Source organism: Populus euphratica, unplaced genomic scaffold (assembly GCF_000495115.2).
Source record: "Populus euphratica unplaced genomic scaffold, PopEup_1.0 scaffold12.1, whole genome shotgun sequence".
Lineage (NCBI taxonomy): Eukaryota > Viridiplantae > Streptophyta > Magnoliopsida > Malpighiales > Salicaceae > Populus > Populus euphratica.
In genome coordinates this window covers 1,095,591-1,115,402 of record NW_011499858.1, presented here as the reverse complement: position 1 = coordinate 1,115,402, position 19,812 = coordinate 1,095,591, and the positions used below count along the sequence as shown (strand labels likewise).

Here is a 19,812-nt window from a genome sequence, read left to right as displayed (position 1 = left end):
GGGGGGGCGCTATCACTTTGGAAGAAAGCATGGAGGAGAAGTCCCGTTTTCTGGACATTTTTAATTAAGCATTACATTTTCTTGGCTCCAATTATGACGAAAAAGATTTCTCGTAGAAAAAAGAGTGTGAAAACAAATGGCGTAATTAATGAGCACATGCGTATGTTATAAATCAGGGCCAGGGTGCTCGTCCATTGGCTATGGAGAGGCAGAGGAGTTAGGTCCTTTCTTTCCTAAGAGAGGTGGACAAGAGCTACAGTTCAATCCTCACACATGGAATAATGGTAGGTACACCTGGCATTTCAGCTTCCCAGACAGTTACTTAACTCCTATTTGGCACTTAATTATGTGTTTTTGTGCTCAATCATTCATGTTAATTGGGCCGTAACATCAATCAGTGGCCAATCTGTTGTTTCTGGAATCTCCTGTTGGGGTTGGATTTTCCTACTCCAATACCACCAGTGATCTTAAAGAGCTTGGTGACACGGTTACAGGTAATGCATTTCTGTGTTTTTCTTTTTTAAGGTAAAATTCATCAAGATTTTCTGATGTTAATTAACCAGTTTATTGTAATATTGATGATTAGCTCAAGATTCATACATATTTCTTGTGAGATGGTTCCAAAGATTCCCGCAGTTCAAGTCCCATGAGTTCTACATTTCTGGAGAGAGTTATGCAGGTGCTGATTCACAACTCACTGTCTAATTCCTCTTATGATGGTGATCGACTCAAGATTCGTATATTTTCTTTTTCTCAGGGCACTATGTTCCACAGCTTGCCGAGGTAATCTATGACGGCAACAAGAAAGTTTCCGAGAAAGATCACATAAACTTAAAGGGCTTTATTGTGAGTTTTCAACAATCCATTCCATTTCTACTAATCATTGCATGTCTTCGGAAATAAGAAATTTTTAATTAGACTTTCTTCATGAGACCAAGGACCCCACTTCTAAAACTAACCTTCGGTTGGTATCCTGGACCCCACTTCTAAGACTAACCACTATTCTGTGATGGTTTGAACCAATTGACCAGGTTCACTTTGAGCATGTCATATTATAATTACAAGAAAACCTAAATGGCGTGGTGTTTTTATTGCCCAGATGGATCTCCATGGATTATAACAATGATTTTTTTAAGAGACGATTGAATTAGCATCCAATTGCATTTTTTTTAAGAGATAATAAAATAAAATAAAATAAGAGACTGTAGAGAAAAATATAGATAAAATAGATAATGCCTTTCAATTTTATTTGAAAAGTACATTTGAGTTATTCATCTTTTTTATCTATTAAGTAATCAATCCCTCTAATTCTAAAAAAACTAATTTTAGTGCTAAATTTTATTTTTATCATACTTTAGTCCTTATTAGGTTAGAGGAGAGAGAAAATAGTTGGATTCCAACTTAGAGAAAGAAAGATATCATTCCTATGATCTCGATCAACAAAACAGTAGATTTTTGTTCCAAGTGGTTTCATATGATAAAGGAAGTTTGACTTAGGTATTTTTTTTTATCTTGAAAATATCTAAAAACAAATTTGAACTTGGAAAGAAATGGGTTGATTTTGGGTTTTAAAGCAATTTTTATGTGCTTTCAGTGGTTAAGAGTGGGTTTAACAAGGTTACTAAAGTGTTTTCTAGGTGTTTTAGCTTGAAAATAAGTTTTTAAAAGAAAAAAAAATCAATCATCCTGATTTTTCAAATACCATAATGGTTGGAATTAGGGATTTTGGACGATGTGTCGTCAATTTTTTTTAAAATTGATTTGGGGTGTCTACCTCATTATCTTACCAAAAACATTAAGACCCACATGACTGGGTTTCACCTTCGGGACAATGCATTGTTTATTTTTTTTTATATTGTAAAAAAAAATAGAGAAAAGCCATTAATTAAAATTTATAAATTTCATGGATATGTTCAAAGATTTGGTTGGTTGACCTGATTCGCAGACATAACAAATTTGATTTTTTTAATTAATTTTTTAATATCTTAATATTGGGTTAGTATTTGATTTTACGATCTTTTATTTTTGTTATCATATAGTTAAGAAAAAAATAGCTTTGAAAAAAAAAATTTATAATCTCATTAGAATCCATAACTCAATTCACAAGTTTGACGTGCTAGCCTAGGTCACTCAATTCATAAATTTAACGAGTTTACTAACTAGCTAAATATGTTTTTGGTTCTTTTATTGTTTTTAATTTTTTTTCTTGATTTTATCCTTCAATATTAGATTGGTTGAGAAATAAAATATATAATTTTTATTTGCTTTCTATAAAGTTATCATTGTCTCAAATAAGTTTTTATTTTTAGGTTGTTGCTAAATTTTGTGATCATACAATTACAAATATTTTATATATAAAAAAAAAGTTGGAGTCTATGACATAGGTCATTAGGGACTAGGATCGATTCAATCTATTATTGTCTCAATAACGTTTTTCTAAGAAAAAAATATCATTTTGTATTTTTTTAAGCCAAGAATTGTTTTCACCAGTCACCAAGATTGTTTTTGGACCTATGAAATTAATTAATTTAATTTGGGCTAACTCCCGTGTGATTTAGTTGAAAACTCGAGTTAGGCAAATAAGTTATGAGATTTCAAGATTCATTTATTAACATAGCAAAAAATTCTTCATGCTCTTAACATTTTTTTTTTTGTATTTTAATAAATTAGTTTGACCTATGTCAAAGCGTAGGATAATAAATTAATAAGAGTATTAAATTAAGGTTGAAAATGAAATGGGTTCATGTTTTTAGACATGTTGATTCAACTGACCTTGAGTTTGGATAATATTTTTTTACTTTATTTGGTCGCAACATTAAGTTTCAATCTTGAATAAAAAAAATCATGGACTTCTAGATCATGTAGTATTTTATGCATATTTGATATAAGATAAAAATGGAACATTATACAATATAATAAAAGAGATTCGCCTTTGTATTTTTTGTTCACTATCTCACAAAATACAGTGAATTGGAGCAGTGTTTTTTTTATTTTCAGTTTGATCCTCAAACTTTTATTTTGTTCTTTTAAACTCAAATTAGCTGCTAATTGCATATTGTTTAAGGAGGGATGGTTAAATTGAAAGACATGGGACTGAAGTGAATAGGGAAGATATAGTGGGGCATTTTTTAAGTTTGTTGCATAAGCTCATTTTAATCCCTTATCTTTTTTGAGATATTAGGTTATCTTTTTTGAGATATTAGGTTACTAGTCCCTGTACTTTTCATAAATTTCATTTTGGTACCAAACTTTATTTTCATCATTTTTCAATTCTTGTTTAGTTGGATGAGGGAGAGGAAGTCATCAAATTCAGTGTAGAGAGAAAAAAATATCGTTAGTGATAATTTCAACCACCAAATGATTGTTCTATGTGTCAAATAGTTTCATATAACGACGGAGGTTATGATTAGGTGTTTTTTACATTAAAAAAACCTAAAAAACATATCTGAATCAGGGATTATGATTGAGTGTTTTTTACATTGAAAACACCTAAAAAACATATCTAAATTAGGAAAGATTTTTGGGTTGATTTCTGGTTTTGGACCAGTTTTTTTTTTGTGTGTTTTAAAAGCTATTAATTGATTTAATAAGGTTACTAGAGTGTTTCCTAGATATTTTGAATTAAAAATAGGTTAAAAATAGATTATTGAGTAAAAAAAGAGCGCATATTAATAGCTGGATTTTAAGCCTAACATACAAAGCATTAATTGTTTTTTTAAATAATTGGAACAGATGATACATTATCTATCTTATTAAAAAAAAATTAAAAAAAAAAAATTCTTGTGCGGGGGCCTGGCTAGGAGATGCTTTCAACGCTATCCTTTGTTCAAGTTTGTGCAAAAATAGAGGTCTCGTTAATCACATATATACCATGAATTTTGCAGATAGGCAATGCATTATTGGATGATGAAACAGATCAAAAGGGGATGATAGATTATGCGTGGGATCATGCTGTAATATCCGACCGTCTGTACCATGATGTTAAGAAAAAATGCAATTTCAGTGAGAAGCATCCATCCCATGATTGCAAAAATGCCCTCCATCAGTACTTTGGTGTTTATAGAATTATTGACATGTACAGCTTATACAGCCCTAGATGCATCAACAGTAACTTCAGCGAAGCCAGAGACAGACCGGTTATTCATGGCAACATGGCTCCTCAATTGTTATCCAAATTTGTAATTTCTGATTGCACGTTACTGAATTCATTGCACTACTTCTTCTCTGATTCGTTTATGGTTCATGAGATTGCAACTTTCTTCTCTTCTGAGCAGGCAGACTGGCACAAGAGACCTGCTGGCTATGACCCTTGTGCCTCAGACTACACTGAGATTTATATGAATAGGCCAGCCGTTCAGGCAGCCCTCCATGCTAATGTAACCAAAATTCCCTATCCATGGACTCACTGCAGGTAATACCATCTTTGCATCTCTCTCTCTCTCTCTCTCTCACTGCAGGTAGCCAATATATATAACATGGAGGTATCTATAGATATTGTGAGTTTGTGACTTTATTTATCTTCTATATGATTTTCTTTTTCTTTTTAATTTTCAGTGACAATATCACATTTTGGAGTGATGCACCACAATCAATTCTTCCCATAATCAAGAAACTTATTGCTGGGGGAATTCGCATATGGGTCTACAGGTAAAATCATATTATATACCTGCAACCTCTTTATGAAAATAAATACCATGTCCAAAAATCATATCCATTACTTTGTAATTTCATCCAAGTAATTTGTAGTCTTAGTTTCATAGAATTAACTCAGCCGCTCTAATCTAAATTGCTGACTAACCGAACATTTTGATGAGTGCTAATGCTAATTAATAACATGCGGTGACAGATTTGACAAAGAATTTCAAATTGTCATTTGTCAGAAATACAAGACTGATTTGAGTAAATTTAAAGTAGATATAATTATATTTTAAAATTTTATCTAAAAATTTAATTTTTTAAAATAACATAATTATTTGATATAATATTAGAGTTTTATTAACACTTTTATAAATTTAAATCTCGTCATTTTATTCTATTTGATAAATAAAATATAAAATAGTAGGAGTTATTATAAATTTTAAATCTAAAAGATTTATTAGTTTTCACTCAAAAAAATAAAAAAATATATGTTAAAAAATTGTACAAATTATATCCTTAAAATTTAAATTTTTTAGTTGATATGGTTATTTCACACACAAATGTATTAGCCTTATCTAATTGGATATACTAATTATATTCATTTCAGCGGAGATACCGATGGTAGAATTCCGGTGACTGCAACTAGATACACATTAAACAAGCTAGGATTGAACACTATTGAAGAATGGACTCCATGGTACCATGGAAAACAGGTAATTATCGCTAATCTCTTGAGATTACTGATAGTTAATTATTAGATTAATGAATGAAATCAAGTTCTAATGATCTCTCTTTTTTCTTCCATGAAATTAAATCATGCTATAAATTGCTGTGGAGCTCTGAATATGGGATCTTGTAGGTTGCAGGGTGGACAATTGTGTACGATGGGCTAACTTTTGTCACCATTAGAGGGGCTGGCCACCAAGTACCAACGTTTAAGCCTAAACAGTCCCTTGCCTTCATTAAGCGCTTCTTGGAAAATAAGAAATTGTCGTCTGAAGCCTTTTAGTAGAATCTCCATCTTCTTCTTGCTTTCTTGCCTATTTGGACTGGTAGTGCAATTATAATTATTACCACATCCTTCTTCTCCTTCAGATGAAGGAAAAGAGTTTAATGCTGAAAATGTTGATCGAAATTCCCTTTAAGAAATTACCCTAAAATTCATATCACATACCAGCCCATTTAACACCTATCCTTGACTTTGAAATTAATTTTTCACAAGATTCCACCAAAAAAAATAATATTTATATTAAATGGTTTTATTTTATAAAAAAAAAATTATATTAAATGTTATTTTACATTTAAAGTTCATCAAGAAATAAATTTAAATTCAAGTTAATTTTTTGTTTCAGGTTAATTTTTTTGGCAGTACAGTTTTTTATAAGTGTTTTAAATCAAAAATAAATTAAAAATTATTTTTAAAGTAAAATAAATTATGCCTGATTTTTTAATTATTATAATGACAGAAATTTAAGCAAACCAAATAACTAGTTATCTAATTATTTTAAAAAAAATAGAATAACAAACTCAAACAAAAAAGAATTAAGGATCAAGGCAGCTAATAATAATTAACGCAATGTTTTTTTTTATATATCTTCAAGATGTACAAATCAAAATATATCTGATTATAAAATAATAAATAATATTATCTTAGAAATAAATCATACATATTCAATTCTCATAAGATGGCAGTATATTTGACTGTCTTTGTTTTGCTTCGCTAGAAATAAAATACAAAGTAACGAAAATAAATAAATGAGCGAAAGAGAGGATGGGAGAGCCAAAACCATTATTCCGTTGCCGGGACTTGAACCCGGGTCTCTCGGGTGAGAGCCGAGTATCCTGACCAACTAGACTACAACGGATGTTGTGGGAACTGCCCCCAATACCTCAATATAGAACAATGATATAAAATATTCTCACCTGCATTAAATTGAATGTAATGTATTATGTGATATTGTGGTCAATCGCATACCTTTATGTGGTTACGGAATTTTTATAATTACAATATCATGTAAAATCACAATTGTAATGATTCATTGCATTAAATTATATGTGTGTGTGTTTGTTAATGGTTTTTACTTTGGCTACCAAGCAGCGGGAAATGGAGAAACAATGAATTCAAGAAGGATTCCATACTTGAATATTTAAACTTTATATGACCTTTGATGCTTATCTGGGCTCACCTCCTCCCTTATTCTCCTATTTATGGATTGGTGAACTGTGAGAGTTTTCAGAAGCACAGCACTTTTGCACGCTGCAGATTAAGCGGGAGAAAACGAAAGAAAAGCATAGTATGGTTGGAAGTGATGAGAGCACCAAAAATTTCGAATTCTATTAATTCTGAAGATACAGCAGCGTCACCTTCTGGCGTCAGCGGTACGACAGACTCATCTACTTTACAGTACTCAAACAACCAAACCTTAATGTTAGAACAGGCAATTACTTAAAAGAATGTGAACATTAAAAAGGTTTAGTGCTTGCCCTAAAACTGGAACGTAAAGCCTTGGTTTTGCTTTTGTTCTTGGTTATACTATTACTGAGCTCCTCATCGATCAAAGAATCCAGGACCTGCCTGTGAAAGTAGTTCCTGTCCAGCATCCTTTCCCATTGCAATCATATCATCAAAAGCATACGGACCCTTTCTAGAAGTCTTGAGTACTGAAATACAGAGAGGAGGAGAAAAAGTTTCATTATCATAAAGGACAGAAGCTACATGAAACTGGGCATACTCATTGTTCATTGTAATATCATACCGCGAGTTCCATCAGGAGAAGCAACCAACCCTTTAAATATGCAATCACCATTTTCATCTCTTCTAGCATATCCAGCAATAGGAGTGCGGCAGGACCCATCTAAGGTCTCAAGAAAGGCCCTCTCACATGCAACTGCTAGTCTTGTTTCCTCGTGGTTCAAAGAAGCCAAATAATTAGCCTGCACACAGTAAACAGATGAACAGGATAAGTGTTAAGAAGCCTAGTGATTAGCCTGCAAAACCCACAACTGAATGGCCATCTACCAACCATTTCAAGGGCTGACAATACATACAATAAAGTCTCCAGGTTCTGTTATTAATATTATCCTACAGCAGTTGAAGTGGATATGCAGATTTTGGATCAACTATTCCATGTATTCAAAGCTTAGATGAGGTACACAGAGCATAACACACCATTTTGTCATCACTGTCTCGACAGGCAATTCCAATTGCACCTTGGGCAACTGCAGGAAGCATGTTATCGATTGGAAGAATAGAAGTTACATTTTCCGTCATATTTAGGCGTTTAAGCCCAGCTAATGCCAATAGTGTTGCCTTTACAACTCCTTCATTAAGTTTTCTCAGCCTTGTCTGAACATTGCCCCTAAAATTTTCTTCCACCTACAAAACAAAATCATCCAAAAAGATAAATTAAAAGCAACAAAAAGATGTCAATGATCAAGAAATGCTAGAGAACCCTGAAAGTAAGCTCAATAAAGGTAACTCAACAAGCTTAAGAGAGCTAAAAATCTTAAATGATGACAGCAACTGCCTCAGAATGCTTGCTTTTCTAAAACGCAAAACCATCAAAGATTGACCTTTCTTTCATGAAACAACTTAGCATTGCCACAAAAGACAAAATATTTCATTTAAAATAAATTTTCATAAATCCCAATGTACTTCTCTCTCTTGAATTCAAACACAGAAAGAAGATTTACTGTCGATAGCAGTGGTTTTTTTACTTCAAACGGACCCTCAAATAGCATTTTCTCTTTCCTTCTCAAAATTACTCCTATACAAAGGTTAGTGCTTGTTTTCATGATCAGTCTCCAATGCAGTTGGAACTCGCTGCTTAGACTCATAGTCACCATCAGACCTCAAATTAAAATATCTTGATTGGGTGTGAATGATACAACTTAAGTTCTACCTTGTGCAATTCACACATCATGGATCTACCTCTTCAATGGAATGGTTTTAAAAGCAAGATTGCACTTTAAGTTACGCCTACAAATGTCGGCCATACTAAATTAACAGGAACAATAACTTTTAGAAGAGTACTTTTTAACTTTCATGTATGAGTGTCAGGACAATTTAATATCATTTTCCTGGGAGAACTAATTCAAAACAAGTGGTTCAATAAACTTACACTGAGCGATGGATATCTGTGGAGTATTTGTGACTTTCTTCTGAGGGAAGCAGTACCAACAATGCTACCAGCAGGAAGATCTGCTAGCGAAGTTGCACTCATTGAAATAAATGCATCTCTAACATCCTCACGCGGAAGGTTACAGGGGAGGATGGTCATCTCTGGTAAATATGTAGGAACATCTTTCATTGAGTGGACAGCAATGTCAATGTCACCATTTATCAGTGCCTCATCTATTTCTTTTGTGAACAGTCCCTTTCCACCTATGTCTGCAAGTGGTTGACTTAGTATCTTATCTCCCGTTGTCTTTATTATCACAATTTGGATAGCTCCATCTTCAGCTAGCTCTGCATGTGAAGCCATGAGTTTGTCCCGTGTCTCATGAGCTTGAGCAAGTGCAAGTGGGCTGTCAAACATGTGAAAAGAAAATCAACAAGCAAAACAACATAAGAAAATATCTGGCTAGAAGAGATGGCACAAAATAGAATGTGTTCATATAAGAGGGGAAGATGGGACTCTCCCTCAAGAAAGAGACATTCATAACCTGATATTCAGAAACTAATGATATAAGACATGCAAAGATAAATTACAATATTGAAATGAGACATTGAGGAAATGGTGAAAGAAAACATGCAGGGTTAAATTGCAGAATAAACTCGTCAATTGGCAGAAGTGAGCAGCCAAAGGGATCATTAGGAGAGTGATCATGAATTCATGACTAATTTTGAGAACCTGTTTCAAAAGCATAAGAAGAGGAGACAACTTCTTGATTACGATAAATATTAAGGAGATTTTGGTGATCTAATGATGAGGTAGATGTGGATTAGCACCAATTATGATGTTTCACTTGATGATGATTATGTTGACAATGATATCATATGCAATGACAGTAATAGTAATGATGATATCATTAATGATGTTCTTATTGATAATTTAGAGTTTGAGTGCAAAGAAAACATGGAAGATGCTCAACAATAAAATTATTAAATCAAATTATATTGAAAAATTTGATTTCAAGTTTAAGATTATCATAAATGTAGATTTGTTCAAGAGTTATTTTGATATAACACATGTTAATGAAACAAGTTTAAGGTTTGCAATTTATTACTCTATAAGCAAATGAAAGTGAAATAATTTGTGAATTGTTGTATTTTATATAAATTTTAAGATGAAGCGATTGAAAATGTTGTATAAAACTATTATACACCCGAAGTGAAGGAAAAAAAAAGGTTGAAGAGCCTTGATAGAACATCCACAAAGACGAGACAAGTGTTTTTCAACCCAGGGAAACTGATGCAGGAGGCTTTTAAGGACAATTATTTTTCCATTTTCTTGTTATTTTTTTCTATTTAATTTAGAAAATTAAATAATATGTTTAATAATTTTATTTTTCTTGTTTAGGAATTTTCCTTTTTCTTTCAGGTTTCCTATTTTGTTTAGCTTGGTTTTTTAATTTATTTAAGGAGTTGCAAGCCTCTTAACACGACAGAATACTATGATTAGGGTTTTTGTGTGATCATTTCTTTTGAAGATTTTGTATTCTTGTCTTTCTCGTATGTTTTCAATATGCGTCAATTTCCCATTCGATGAGCATATCAAGCTCCAGCATCTACCTATATCTAAACACAAAATGACATCAAGTGTATCATTTTATGACAAAATTGATTGCAATTAAGTAGAAGCTTTCGGATTACTGAAACCAGAACATACAAAGATTCACGAACAAAAACAACACCAGTAACTAATGAAATGAATAAAATTGAGACAAATCAAAACCACTTTTCACAAACAGATGTCAATCTAGAAGAAAAAAATTGAAGTCAAAGTCAATACAAACCGCAGCAGTTATTGAATTGATCAACTAAAGTCAGCTAAATCTCTTTTACCGACTCAAAAAACTCAAAACCACAACAGCCAATTCAAACAGAACTTCCACTTCAAGGATCACTGCTTGCAATTTGCAGAGCATCCCAACAATCTGTTGAAGCAAATAGACCAGCAAAGAGCAACCTTAAATCTACCAAATAAAGAGAACCTAATTTCAATCAAACACTAAAAAAATCAAACAATTAATAAGAAATAATACCAACATTATCAAACAAAAACAAAACAAAACCCACAATTCAAAGTTTACAAAAAAAAAAACTTTCAGTACCTTCCTCTGGTGCCAATTCTAATGAGAGCAAGTTTAGCTTCCTGGGCTTGCTGTTCAACAGCAACAGAAGCCTTCACAAACCTCAAAGTCTGTTTCTTTCTGAAAAAAGCTTGAGTCTTTAGAGAAAACCCAGTGAAAGAAACAGACCCGCCAGTGCAAAAAATGGCTGGACTTGATGGACGGGTCATTAGAGCTTGACTTGTACAAAGAGAAGAGAGAGTCCCCATTGAAGAGAGGGACAGAGAGTTATGATTAGCTTTGAAGGGAGGGATGGTTTTGTAGTCTGATTGAACTGTGATGTGTTGGGGTTCGGTAGAAGTAGATGAGTCCCCTGCTTGACTGCCTGCTGACGGATCTGGCTTGGAATTGGATAGCATATTGGGGTTACATGCTTTTATCCGGTTCTTTACGATGTTGGGTCCCACCGTTCATTGACCTTTTCTTCCTCTTCTTCTCCACCTTCCGGTGCTCGCAACCAGAAATTACTTGTGATTTTTTTTTAGTAAAAAAACATTTATAACTCGAAATTCTTTTAGGAGATGTTCTAAACCTCTAATTCGATCCTTTAAAAATCAAGATGATAATATATAAAAAAATCTATTTATTATCATATTCTAATATCTAAAGATAAATTTAATAAAACAAATTTATTAAATGATATGAATGGTTATTATAATTTATAAGTTTAATGAGAAGCTTAATAATTACATATTAAGTAAAGTATATGTTAACTAATGATTAAGTAATCAGAAATCTCCACCTTCCAAAAGATTAATAATTAATGATTTTCTGATTAATTATGTTATTTTTTTCTTTTACAAATTAATTTTAAACGAAAGCATATAAAAGAATGTCTATTGTTTTAGATCCTATTAAATAAAATGAATAAAAAAGTAAAAATCAAAAGAAAGTAAAATGGAATGTAACAAAAAAAAACTTGTAAATAAAGTAGTAGATGGAAAAAGAAAAAAATAAATTGCATGAAAGATGCAAAAACATTATATATAGAGAGCTAACCATTTTTTCTAAATAATCTATTTATATTGGTATAATATTAAAGTTTTATATAAATATTTAAATTTAATTTTATACATGCTATTTATATTAGATACAGTGATTAAGTGATGGATTCTAATACAAATTAAATTTTAATTTTTTATGTTTTTCCTTCCAAATAATAACATGAATCTTAACATATTCTTTAAATATCAGTTTATGTTGTTTAATTTCTAAATAAAACTAAATCTTTTAATTGCTTGTGCGGACTTTTATTACAATGGTTTTTTTTTATTTTCTATAATCAATTTTCACTCTTGGTTAATTTCATTATTATTAATCAATTTTAGCTTTTTTTGTTTAATAATGAACTTGGAATTTTTTATGAAAATAAAAGCACAATTTCAAATGAGCATTAACTATTTGGGTTGATTTTGGAATTTGTTTAAAAAATAGGGCAAATTATTATCTAAACAATTGTTGTGAAAGTAATTCTTTTTAAAAAAATGTAGAAGTTAGTTTTAAAAAATACTTCATGGGTTGATAAATTGAAAGATAATTTTTTAATGAAAAGAGAAAGAAAATGATTAAATAATTAGAAGGATTGATGTGGAAAAAATGACTTTGTATTTTTGAATAAAAAGAAAAGATAAAAAAATAAAAATTAATGTCCTTTTAAGGTTAAATTATGACATGGAGGGGAAATTTCATCCTCTGAAAACCAATCCCCCTTAGTAATTCTTGTATTGATTTAAAAAAACATAAATTTCATAAGGATAAATTTCCTATGTAAACGTAACTTCCGTTAATCTCCCATGGAACACTCTTAATCCTATGTAAACGTAACTTCATCTATCATATTTATATTAGATTGGTGAACTACATTACGGAGCCAGTTTAATTTCTTTTTAACGTAAAAAAATTGCTTCAATGAAGCTAGCATTTTTGTAAAAACAATATGAGGCTTGAACTATTAGCTTGACTAGGTTTAGTAAGCTCAATTTAATTTAATACTAAATAAAAAATTTGGCAAAGAATAATTGCAAAAAATAAATGATATTCAATATTATATATAAAAAAAGATGTCCCCTAATGTTTTTAAAAGATCTTTTTAGAAAAAAAAATAAATGAAAACGTGATAATACCATAAAAAGTAAAATAACATATATATGTGTGTGTGAGATATTTAATTTCTAGTAAATTAAATGTTGAAAGCTAAACTTATTTTGAAAAACCAATTTTAAAAAAAGTGAAAAAAAAGACTCAAATTAAATAAAGTTATGAAGGTTAATTCTCCACATAACCTAATAGTGAAGGAAGAAATTGAAAAAAATTAATTTTTTTTCAAGCAACGAAAAAAATAACTGAGTTACTTTATGTTAACCTACCAAACTTGAGACTTGAGATATGAAATCGAGATAATATCATAGAAAGAAAAGTGAAGAAAATCACAAAATTCAATCCCTAATCAACCCAATATTGAAAATTGAAATTAAATTTTTTTTTTTTAAAGACCAAAGTCATGTTGAGCTAATATTTTAAACTAATGATTTAGATCATGAGATCATAATTACCTTATAAAAAGGCAAACTCAAAAAATTATAAAGTTAAATCCATAATTATTCAAATGTTAAGGGAAGAAATTGAGAAAAAAAATTAAAAAATGATCTAAAAAAACAAATAGCAATCAAAAAACAAGAAATAAAATTGAAAAATAAAATGAAATCAAATGTTGAGAAATGAAATTGAAAAAAAAATGAGAAAAAGATTCAAAACAAAACAAAAGGCAATAAAAAAATAAAGATCAAATTTGATATAAAAACTAAATGAATTCAAATACTAAGAGATGGAATTAAAAAAAAATTAATAAAAAATAGATTTTAAAGAAAAATAACAATTAAAAGAATAATGACCAAATTTAAAAGAAAAACATAATAAAGGATACTTTACAAAATTAGTAGAACAACTTGAATCTCACGAAGAAGAGAGAGAAAAGAGAAAAAAGAAAGCAAAAAAATAATATATCATGATATGCTTCCAACAAATACACTTACAGTCTTGTTAAGAAATTCTCTTTAAGTGAAATATAATACAATAACGGAAGGTTGAGTTCTACTACTATAGTCTATTGACACTACACAAGAGTGCGATATACATTTTTCACACATCCCAAACAAGTAACTCTATCCATTTATTTTAGTTCATTTTATTTGTTTTGATATTTTATCTATTAACTTTTAATTGTTATATATAACTATTATTTTAGTTAATTTTTTGAAATCAAACGCCAAATTAGCACTAGAGTTTTCTCTCGACATTAGTATGACCTCATATCTAGGAAATTAAAACAAATTATTATGTCAATTCCTAATTAAAGTCAATTTAAAAGGATCAAATTAGAAGGAAAAAAAAGTTGAGTGACCTAAAAAAACTTCCTTTATTTGTGCAAATCAATCTCTGATGTTAGTAAACATAAAGGACTCAATATTTTTTTGAACTTCAAAACTGGTCCCCTGAAGTTCTAATTCTTTTAAATCAACAAAATTGAATCTTGATTTGCCTAACCGAGCATCAACCGAGTGACAAAATATTTCCCTGACATTGCAAAGCCGCTGTATGTGATTGTAAAAACAAATTACAGTGATGAACCCCATAGAAAAGCAATTTTAAAGGACCAAATTAGAAGATAAATAGATTGAGGGACCAAACTGTAAAAAATTAAAGGGACTAAAAAAGAGAATCAGTATACAAGTCCATAGTTATTCTCCTCACAGTCACAGTAAAACACAAATGGATATTGGTTTTTTTTTTTTTTAATTGCTGAGGGGTTGATGAAGAGAAGATGCCTATCATGACTGAGAAGAGTCCTTCTGCATAGCCAAGGAGACTGCCCAAAACAACCGAAGTATAACGTTGCAAATTAGAAACGCTTACGATACATGTTGTGGGGAAGTCGTCCTTGGCTACAAAGAAGACTCTTATCTTCATGTAAGGCCATCATCTCACTGATGTAAGGGCATGTCTGGAGGAAGAAGAAAGTAAAGGTGTAACATGAAAGGGAAGAGCCTGTCAAGTTAGCCAAGCTGATGACTGCCTGGGAACCTCAATGAGGGATCAAACTTGTATATTTATCTCGACTTGACACCTCATTTTGGAAGCAGGCAAATCACCCATGACTACTAAACAAGACCCTTATGTTCATGCTATGTTTGACCTCTCTTCTCAAATATTCATGCTCTATTTTGAATTCGGGTTTCTCATGCTGTCCTTTTATACTTGAGCTGGGAATAAAGACCAGACACAAATGGTAATATTACTTGCTTCTCTTCAATCCATTTGCTTCATCCATCATATTTCTCCTTTATCTGCCCCATAATGGAATATATTCACTTACCCTAATCTATCTCGAAATACTATTTTCTTTAGAAGCAACACTCTAGCAAGATGACTGTGATACCTAAAAAGTAATTAAGGTCAAAGCATCTGTCACCTATTAGCCAAAATCGAGAATCAAACTTTAGAGCATCCCCAATTACATTAATATTGGAGAAATTGTACTTTAATTATCCCAAAAGTAAAATGTAGTGGTTGAAATAAACTTGTTGAAGTTCTAAACGTGTAAGACTACCTATCATTGCTCGCTGCTCAATGTGTCATCTATTCCCTATTTTCATTTTAGTTTTTGCAGGCTGTAGGTTTGGCTTTTCCCTGAATTCATCATCCCATTTTGTCGATGATCACTCTCAGGACCCTTTGACAACACCTTTGCTTGTGTGTTGATTCGAGATCTCAGGTCATAACCAGTTTCTATGCTCTATAATCTGGGTTGCTTTGAAAGACTTCTAAGTGCTAGAGTGCTACTTTGGCCTTCCCTGTATTTTGATGGGAATAAAGCTTCTTCAGCCATGTCCTTCTAAGCTTACGCCTGCTTCCTTCTCTCGCAATAGTGGACAATTCCTTGACTGATCACTTTCTTATTTCCCTGCAATATCTTCTGCCCTTTTTTAGACATTAACCACTGAATTAATAAAGCTTTAAGCAGAAAGAATTTTGGAATTTCTAAAATGTCAAGATCACAACAATATAATAATTTATTCAATGCTGTCTAATAACCACTGCAGATTTCGACCAACCAGTAACGAATAGCCTACAAATAAAATAGAGAAAGAAGCATTGCTTCAAAAAAGAATAACTGGAGAGCCTTTCAAGGTTTCTGTCACCATGTTTTTCAAATGATGAAGTTTGTATTTGTGAAATGTGGAAGTTTATCACAAGCTAGCTGATGTCAAGAGCTTATGACACTGGGAAGAAAAGAAGGCGTGACATGATGATCAAGAAACTTCGGTAATAGCCCGTCAAACTTGTTGTTTGATATTGTTATCTAACTAATTTTTTAAAGATTTTTTTAAAAAAATTTTAGTTTCAATTTTTTTTAGTTTTTTTTAATCATTTTAATGTATTGATTTCAAAAAATTAATTTAAAAAATAAAAACTTATGTATTATTTTAATGTATTTATAAGTAAAAAATATTTTGAAAAACAATTTTTATCACTCTTAACTAAATAATATTTTGAAAAATAATTTTTATCATTCTTAAACAGACACTAAATAGGATCCAATGTTTCTTTTATAGTTTGATTGCACTTTTGAAAAAACAAATAACAATAAAAAAAAATACTAAGAGATTATAAACAAGAATTTAAATATACAATATATTTGGAACCCTCCTAATAAAATTTCACTAAGAGATTTTAATAAAATATCATACTTGGATCACTTTTAATGTTAAGAATTGGATATTTAATGAAATTCAATCTCTAAAAATAATAAAAAATAAACTAGGAGCCAACCCTTTTGATTTAGTATACTAAATAGAAGAAATCAATTTTAAAACAAGCTTTTCTCAATTAGTTATCCACCGCTCTTGCTTTTTTAGAGACATTTGAAGGAATAACATTAAGAGTGTTAAAAAAAATAAGCTCATTTGTAATGTTTATATTATAGTTTTAAAATTTGACCCGGTCATCAACTCGATCCAGTGATCGGGTCACAGGTTAGATGGGTTGAACCGGGTCAACAAAAAAACACCTATATAAAATACCTAACTAGTTACAAATTTATAATGCAATACTTACATAAACCTAAATTTAAATTTTAAAATATTTTAAACAAAATATCCAACAACAGAAATTCTAAAATATTTTAAACAAAATATTCAACAACATAAATTCTAAATCAATAAAACATTCACTTTTGTTACATGAACACATTAAGTTTTTATGTGTCCATGGCAATAAAATTTGAATCAAATGTCAATGGAAATGAGTCCTCGTCAACACCTAATAAATCATTAGCATGCTTCTTTTAAGGACCTGACATAATTTATAAGAGGGAATATAATTTCAAGCCAATATATACTTTTATTAAATAATGAATAAATGACTTCAATAATTTATTTTTTAATGTTTCTTTCACATTTTGCATGATATTTGCAGAGAGCAGCTCCACCTCTCGGGTTTTCAGAAAAATTATTTGTGAAGAAATTTCTTAGCTCAATTGCAAAGTTTTTTCTTTTTTTTTTTTGCACTTCCATAAAAAAAATTAACTAAGCACAATCGGTTTAAGCAAAACAGTAACAAAATTAACAACAAAAGAAAAGGCAAAACAAACAAACAGGGATATCAAATTGACAAATTCAATCACTCCAGCAGAAGCAAAAATAACTAATTGCAAAAGCAGAACGAACGAACAGTAAAACAAAATTCACTGTAAAAAAAATAGCAAGTCAAGAGCTTTCTCATCACATTTTTTACATGTTTGAGCAATATTCACATCAATATTCATAACAATATTCATAGCAAAGTTCAAGTCTTTAATCATTTGAAGCCGCAAAAAAATAAAAGAATAGAGAAAATGAGATGCATACTTATGAAGCAGCAAGCCTGCCAGTTCAAAACAAATGGGTCAACAGAGGAAAGAATCAATGCCACTATTATAGCAAAACTCTCCTACAAGTTTAACAGAGGAAAGAATCTTTAAAAGATGTTTCAATTTGAAACAAAGGATAGCAAAAGAAGAAAGAAAAATTAATTCGGTCAACAGCTCATCTAACCTTATTCTTAGATTTGAAACAGCAATTAAGGATTCAAGAGTTTTTGCTTCTTTATTCTTCTTTGCGTCTGAAATGGGTTTGAAAATTTCTTGAATTAGGTTTGAAATTAATTAGGTCTTCTCACTTCTACACTATTTTCGTTCCTCTACTTTTCTCATGTTAGCCTTTTAAGTGTAAAAGGCCTAAACGATGTGGTTTCGGTCATGAAGATATAAAAAAAATAAACTCGAGTCTTATCTGGGTTTGCCCCGGCCAACCAGATTCGGGGTCGACCCTCCGAGTCTAACTAAGCTAATTTCCAGCCTATTTTTTGCTTGGCCATATACCTGAGTCATCCGGGTTCCAAGTCAACCTGCTAGGTTAGGCCAGATTTTAAAACTATAGTTTATATTATCTAACCTGACTTGTCAAAGTCGGATTATATAGATATAACAGATGAGAGTGGATCAACAAATCTAATAAATAGGTATCACAAGTCAAATATAGGTTAAAATTTTTGAAAAACATTCAACCTGACCCAACTCATATAACTCAATATAAGTAACCCAAATCTTTGGTATAGGTAATATATTTCCTTCTCACTTTATGTTTTTACTTTCTTACCTTCACACTCGCATCCACCTTTCATTATCTTAATCTCTTTTCCTTCTCTCTATTCCCCACTTTAAAAGAAATTATAATTTTTTCTTTTGAAATATAAAATAATAAAATGACAATATATTTTACAATTCTAGTCCTTTCTTGCAAAATCACTATAATATAATTTTTGTTCGTAATTTCATTGATAATTTAACATGTTATTAATGCTCATAGAATTACTAAAATAATATTTTTATTATTATTTTATCACTGTTTCCGTTTGAGTTTACATGTAGAAGTTTTCATCAGAATATTTTTTATTGATGTTTTGATTGCTTTTTTTTAAAAAAAATTTCTAGTAGTACATTTGAATGTCAGTGTTATAAAATCCTAATCAACAGATATAAATTCCAAAATTATTTCAGCGTATACAGCTTTATATATTAATTCAGTCGTTACTGCTTAAAATGCAGAGAATTGCCTAGAAATAAGAAAGTGGTGAGCAAAGGACTTGTCCTGGAGAGATTTTTGAACAAATTAGAATTAGATAAGCAAGAATAACCATATCTGAGATCTCCTCATTTAGAACAGAAATGTTATCTTTTCCTTTTCTTAATCACTTAAATATTTGTAACTCTATCCAAGATAACTCGATTCGAATTATTCTCAAATCCTCATCTTCATGTAGGAGAAATCTACTCAAATATTTTTGTTCGAATTTATTTTATGAACATCCCCTTTAAGAAATTCTACTTCTATAATTCGATAGTTGCTGCTGCAATGCATGCATATATAGAGCATCAACATCATAAGCAACACGCTCAACTGGGATTCGAAAACCTCAGAGTCAACCAATGTAAATCGTAGAATCCTATCCTCTCTTGTGCGTGGCAAACGCGTTGACTTTAATCTACTTTAAAGGTGATAACATCTCAAGTTGGTGGAATATTGACCCTCTTGTGAAGCGGAGTGTGGGGAAAGGTTTAGGGTGGTAGAACCCTTCATCCATCTTATAGCAAAGGTGTCGCGTCACAATCATCTCTTGCTGTAAGATCTTATGCTTCCTTTTTTGCTTTCAATTAAATTAAGGTCAAACCAGTAGTACTTCAAGATAATAGCAAAGCATCAGTGAATATGTTCCATCGGGGGCAAGGGGCTTATCATTGAGAAACAACAACTGTATTGATAAGAACCGAATACTTTAATGCCA

General features: G+C 30.9%; 2 protein-coding genes and 1 non-coding gene across 3 annotated transcripts in view; 1 reads left to right on the top strand and 2 right to left on the bottom strand.

Moving 5' to 3' along the window:
* LOC105123941 (serine carboxypeptidase-like 34) overlaps positions 1 to 5,761 on the top strand; it is a 13,139-nt gene extending 7,378 nt beyond the window's left edge. The window contains exons 4-12 of the mRNA XM_011023734.1: positions 177 to 284; positions 399 to 494; positions 587 to 679; positions 758 to 846; positions 3,885 to 4,178; positions 4,275 to 4,411; positions 4,555 to 4,647; positions 5,246 to 5,351; positions 5,498 to 5,761. Coding sequence (XP_011022036.1) covers positions 177 to 284; positions 399 to 494; positions 587 to 679; positions 758 to 846; positions 3,885 to 4,178; positions 4,275 to 4,411; positions 4,555 to 4,647; positions 5,246 to 5,351; positions 5,498 to 5,647 — 1,166 coding nt within the window. The 3' untranslated portion in view covers positions 5,648 to 5,761. The remainder of the gene's footprint in view (positions 1 to 176; positions 285 to 398; positions 495 to 586; positions 680 to 757; positions 847 to 3,884; positions 4,179 to 4,274; positions 4,412 to 4,554; positions 4,648 to 5,245; positions 5,352 to 5,497) is intronic.
* A 669-nt stretch (positions 5,762 to 6,430) lies between these two features.
* On the bottom strand, positions 6,431 to 6,503 carry TRNAE-CUC (transfer RNA glutamic acid (anticodon CUC)). Its single transcript has one exon. It is a non-coding gene; the product is annotated as a tRNA-Glu (tRNA).
* Positions 6,504 to 6,950: 447 nt separating this feature from the next.
* LOC105123942 (porphobilinogen deaminase, chloroplastic-like) lies at positions 6,951 to 11,371 on the bottom strand. Its single transcript, XM_011023735.1, has 5 exons — positions 10,915 to 11,371; positions 8,760 to 9,165; positions 7,808 to 8,014; positions 7,395 to 7,572; positions 6,951 to 7,299 (listed from the first exon to the last, which is right to left on the bottom strand). The coding sequence occupies exons 1-5, from the start codon at positions 11,289 to 11,291 to the stop codon at positions 7,187 to 7,189; spliced, it is 1,281 nt and encodes a 426-aa protein (XP_011022037.1). The 5' UTR covers positions 11,292 to 11,371; the 3' UTR covers positions 6,951 to 7,186.
* Positions 11,372 to 19,812: the final 8,441 nt, after the last annotated feature.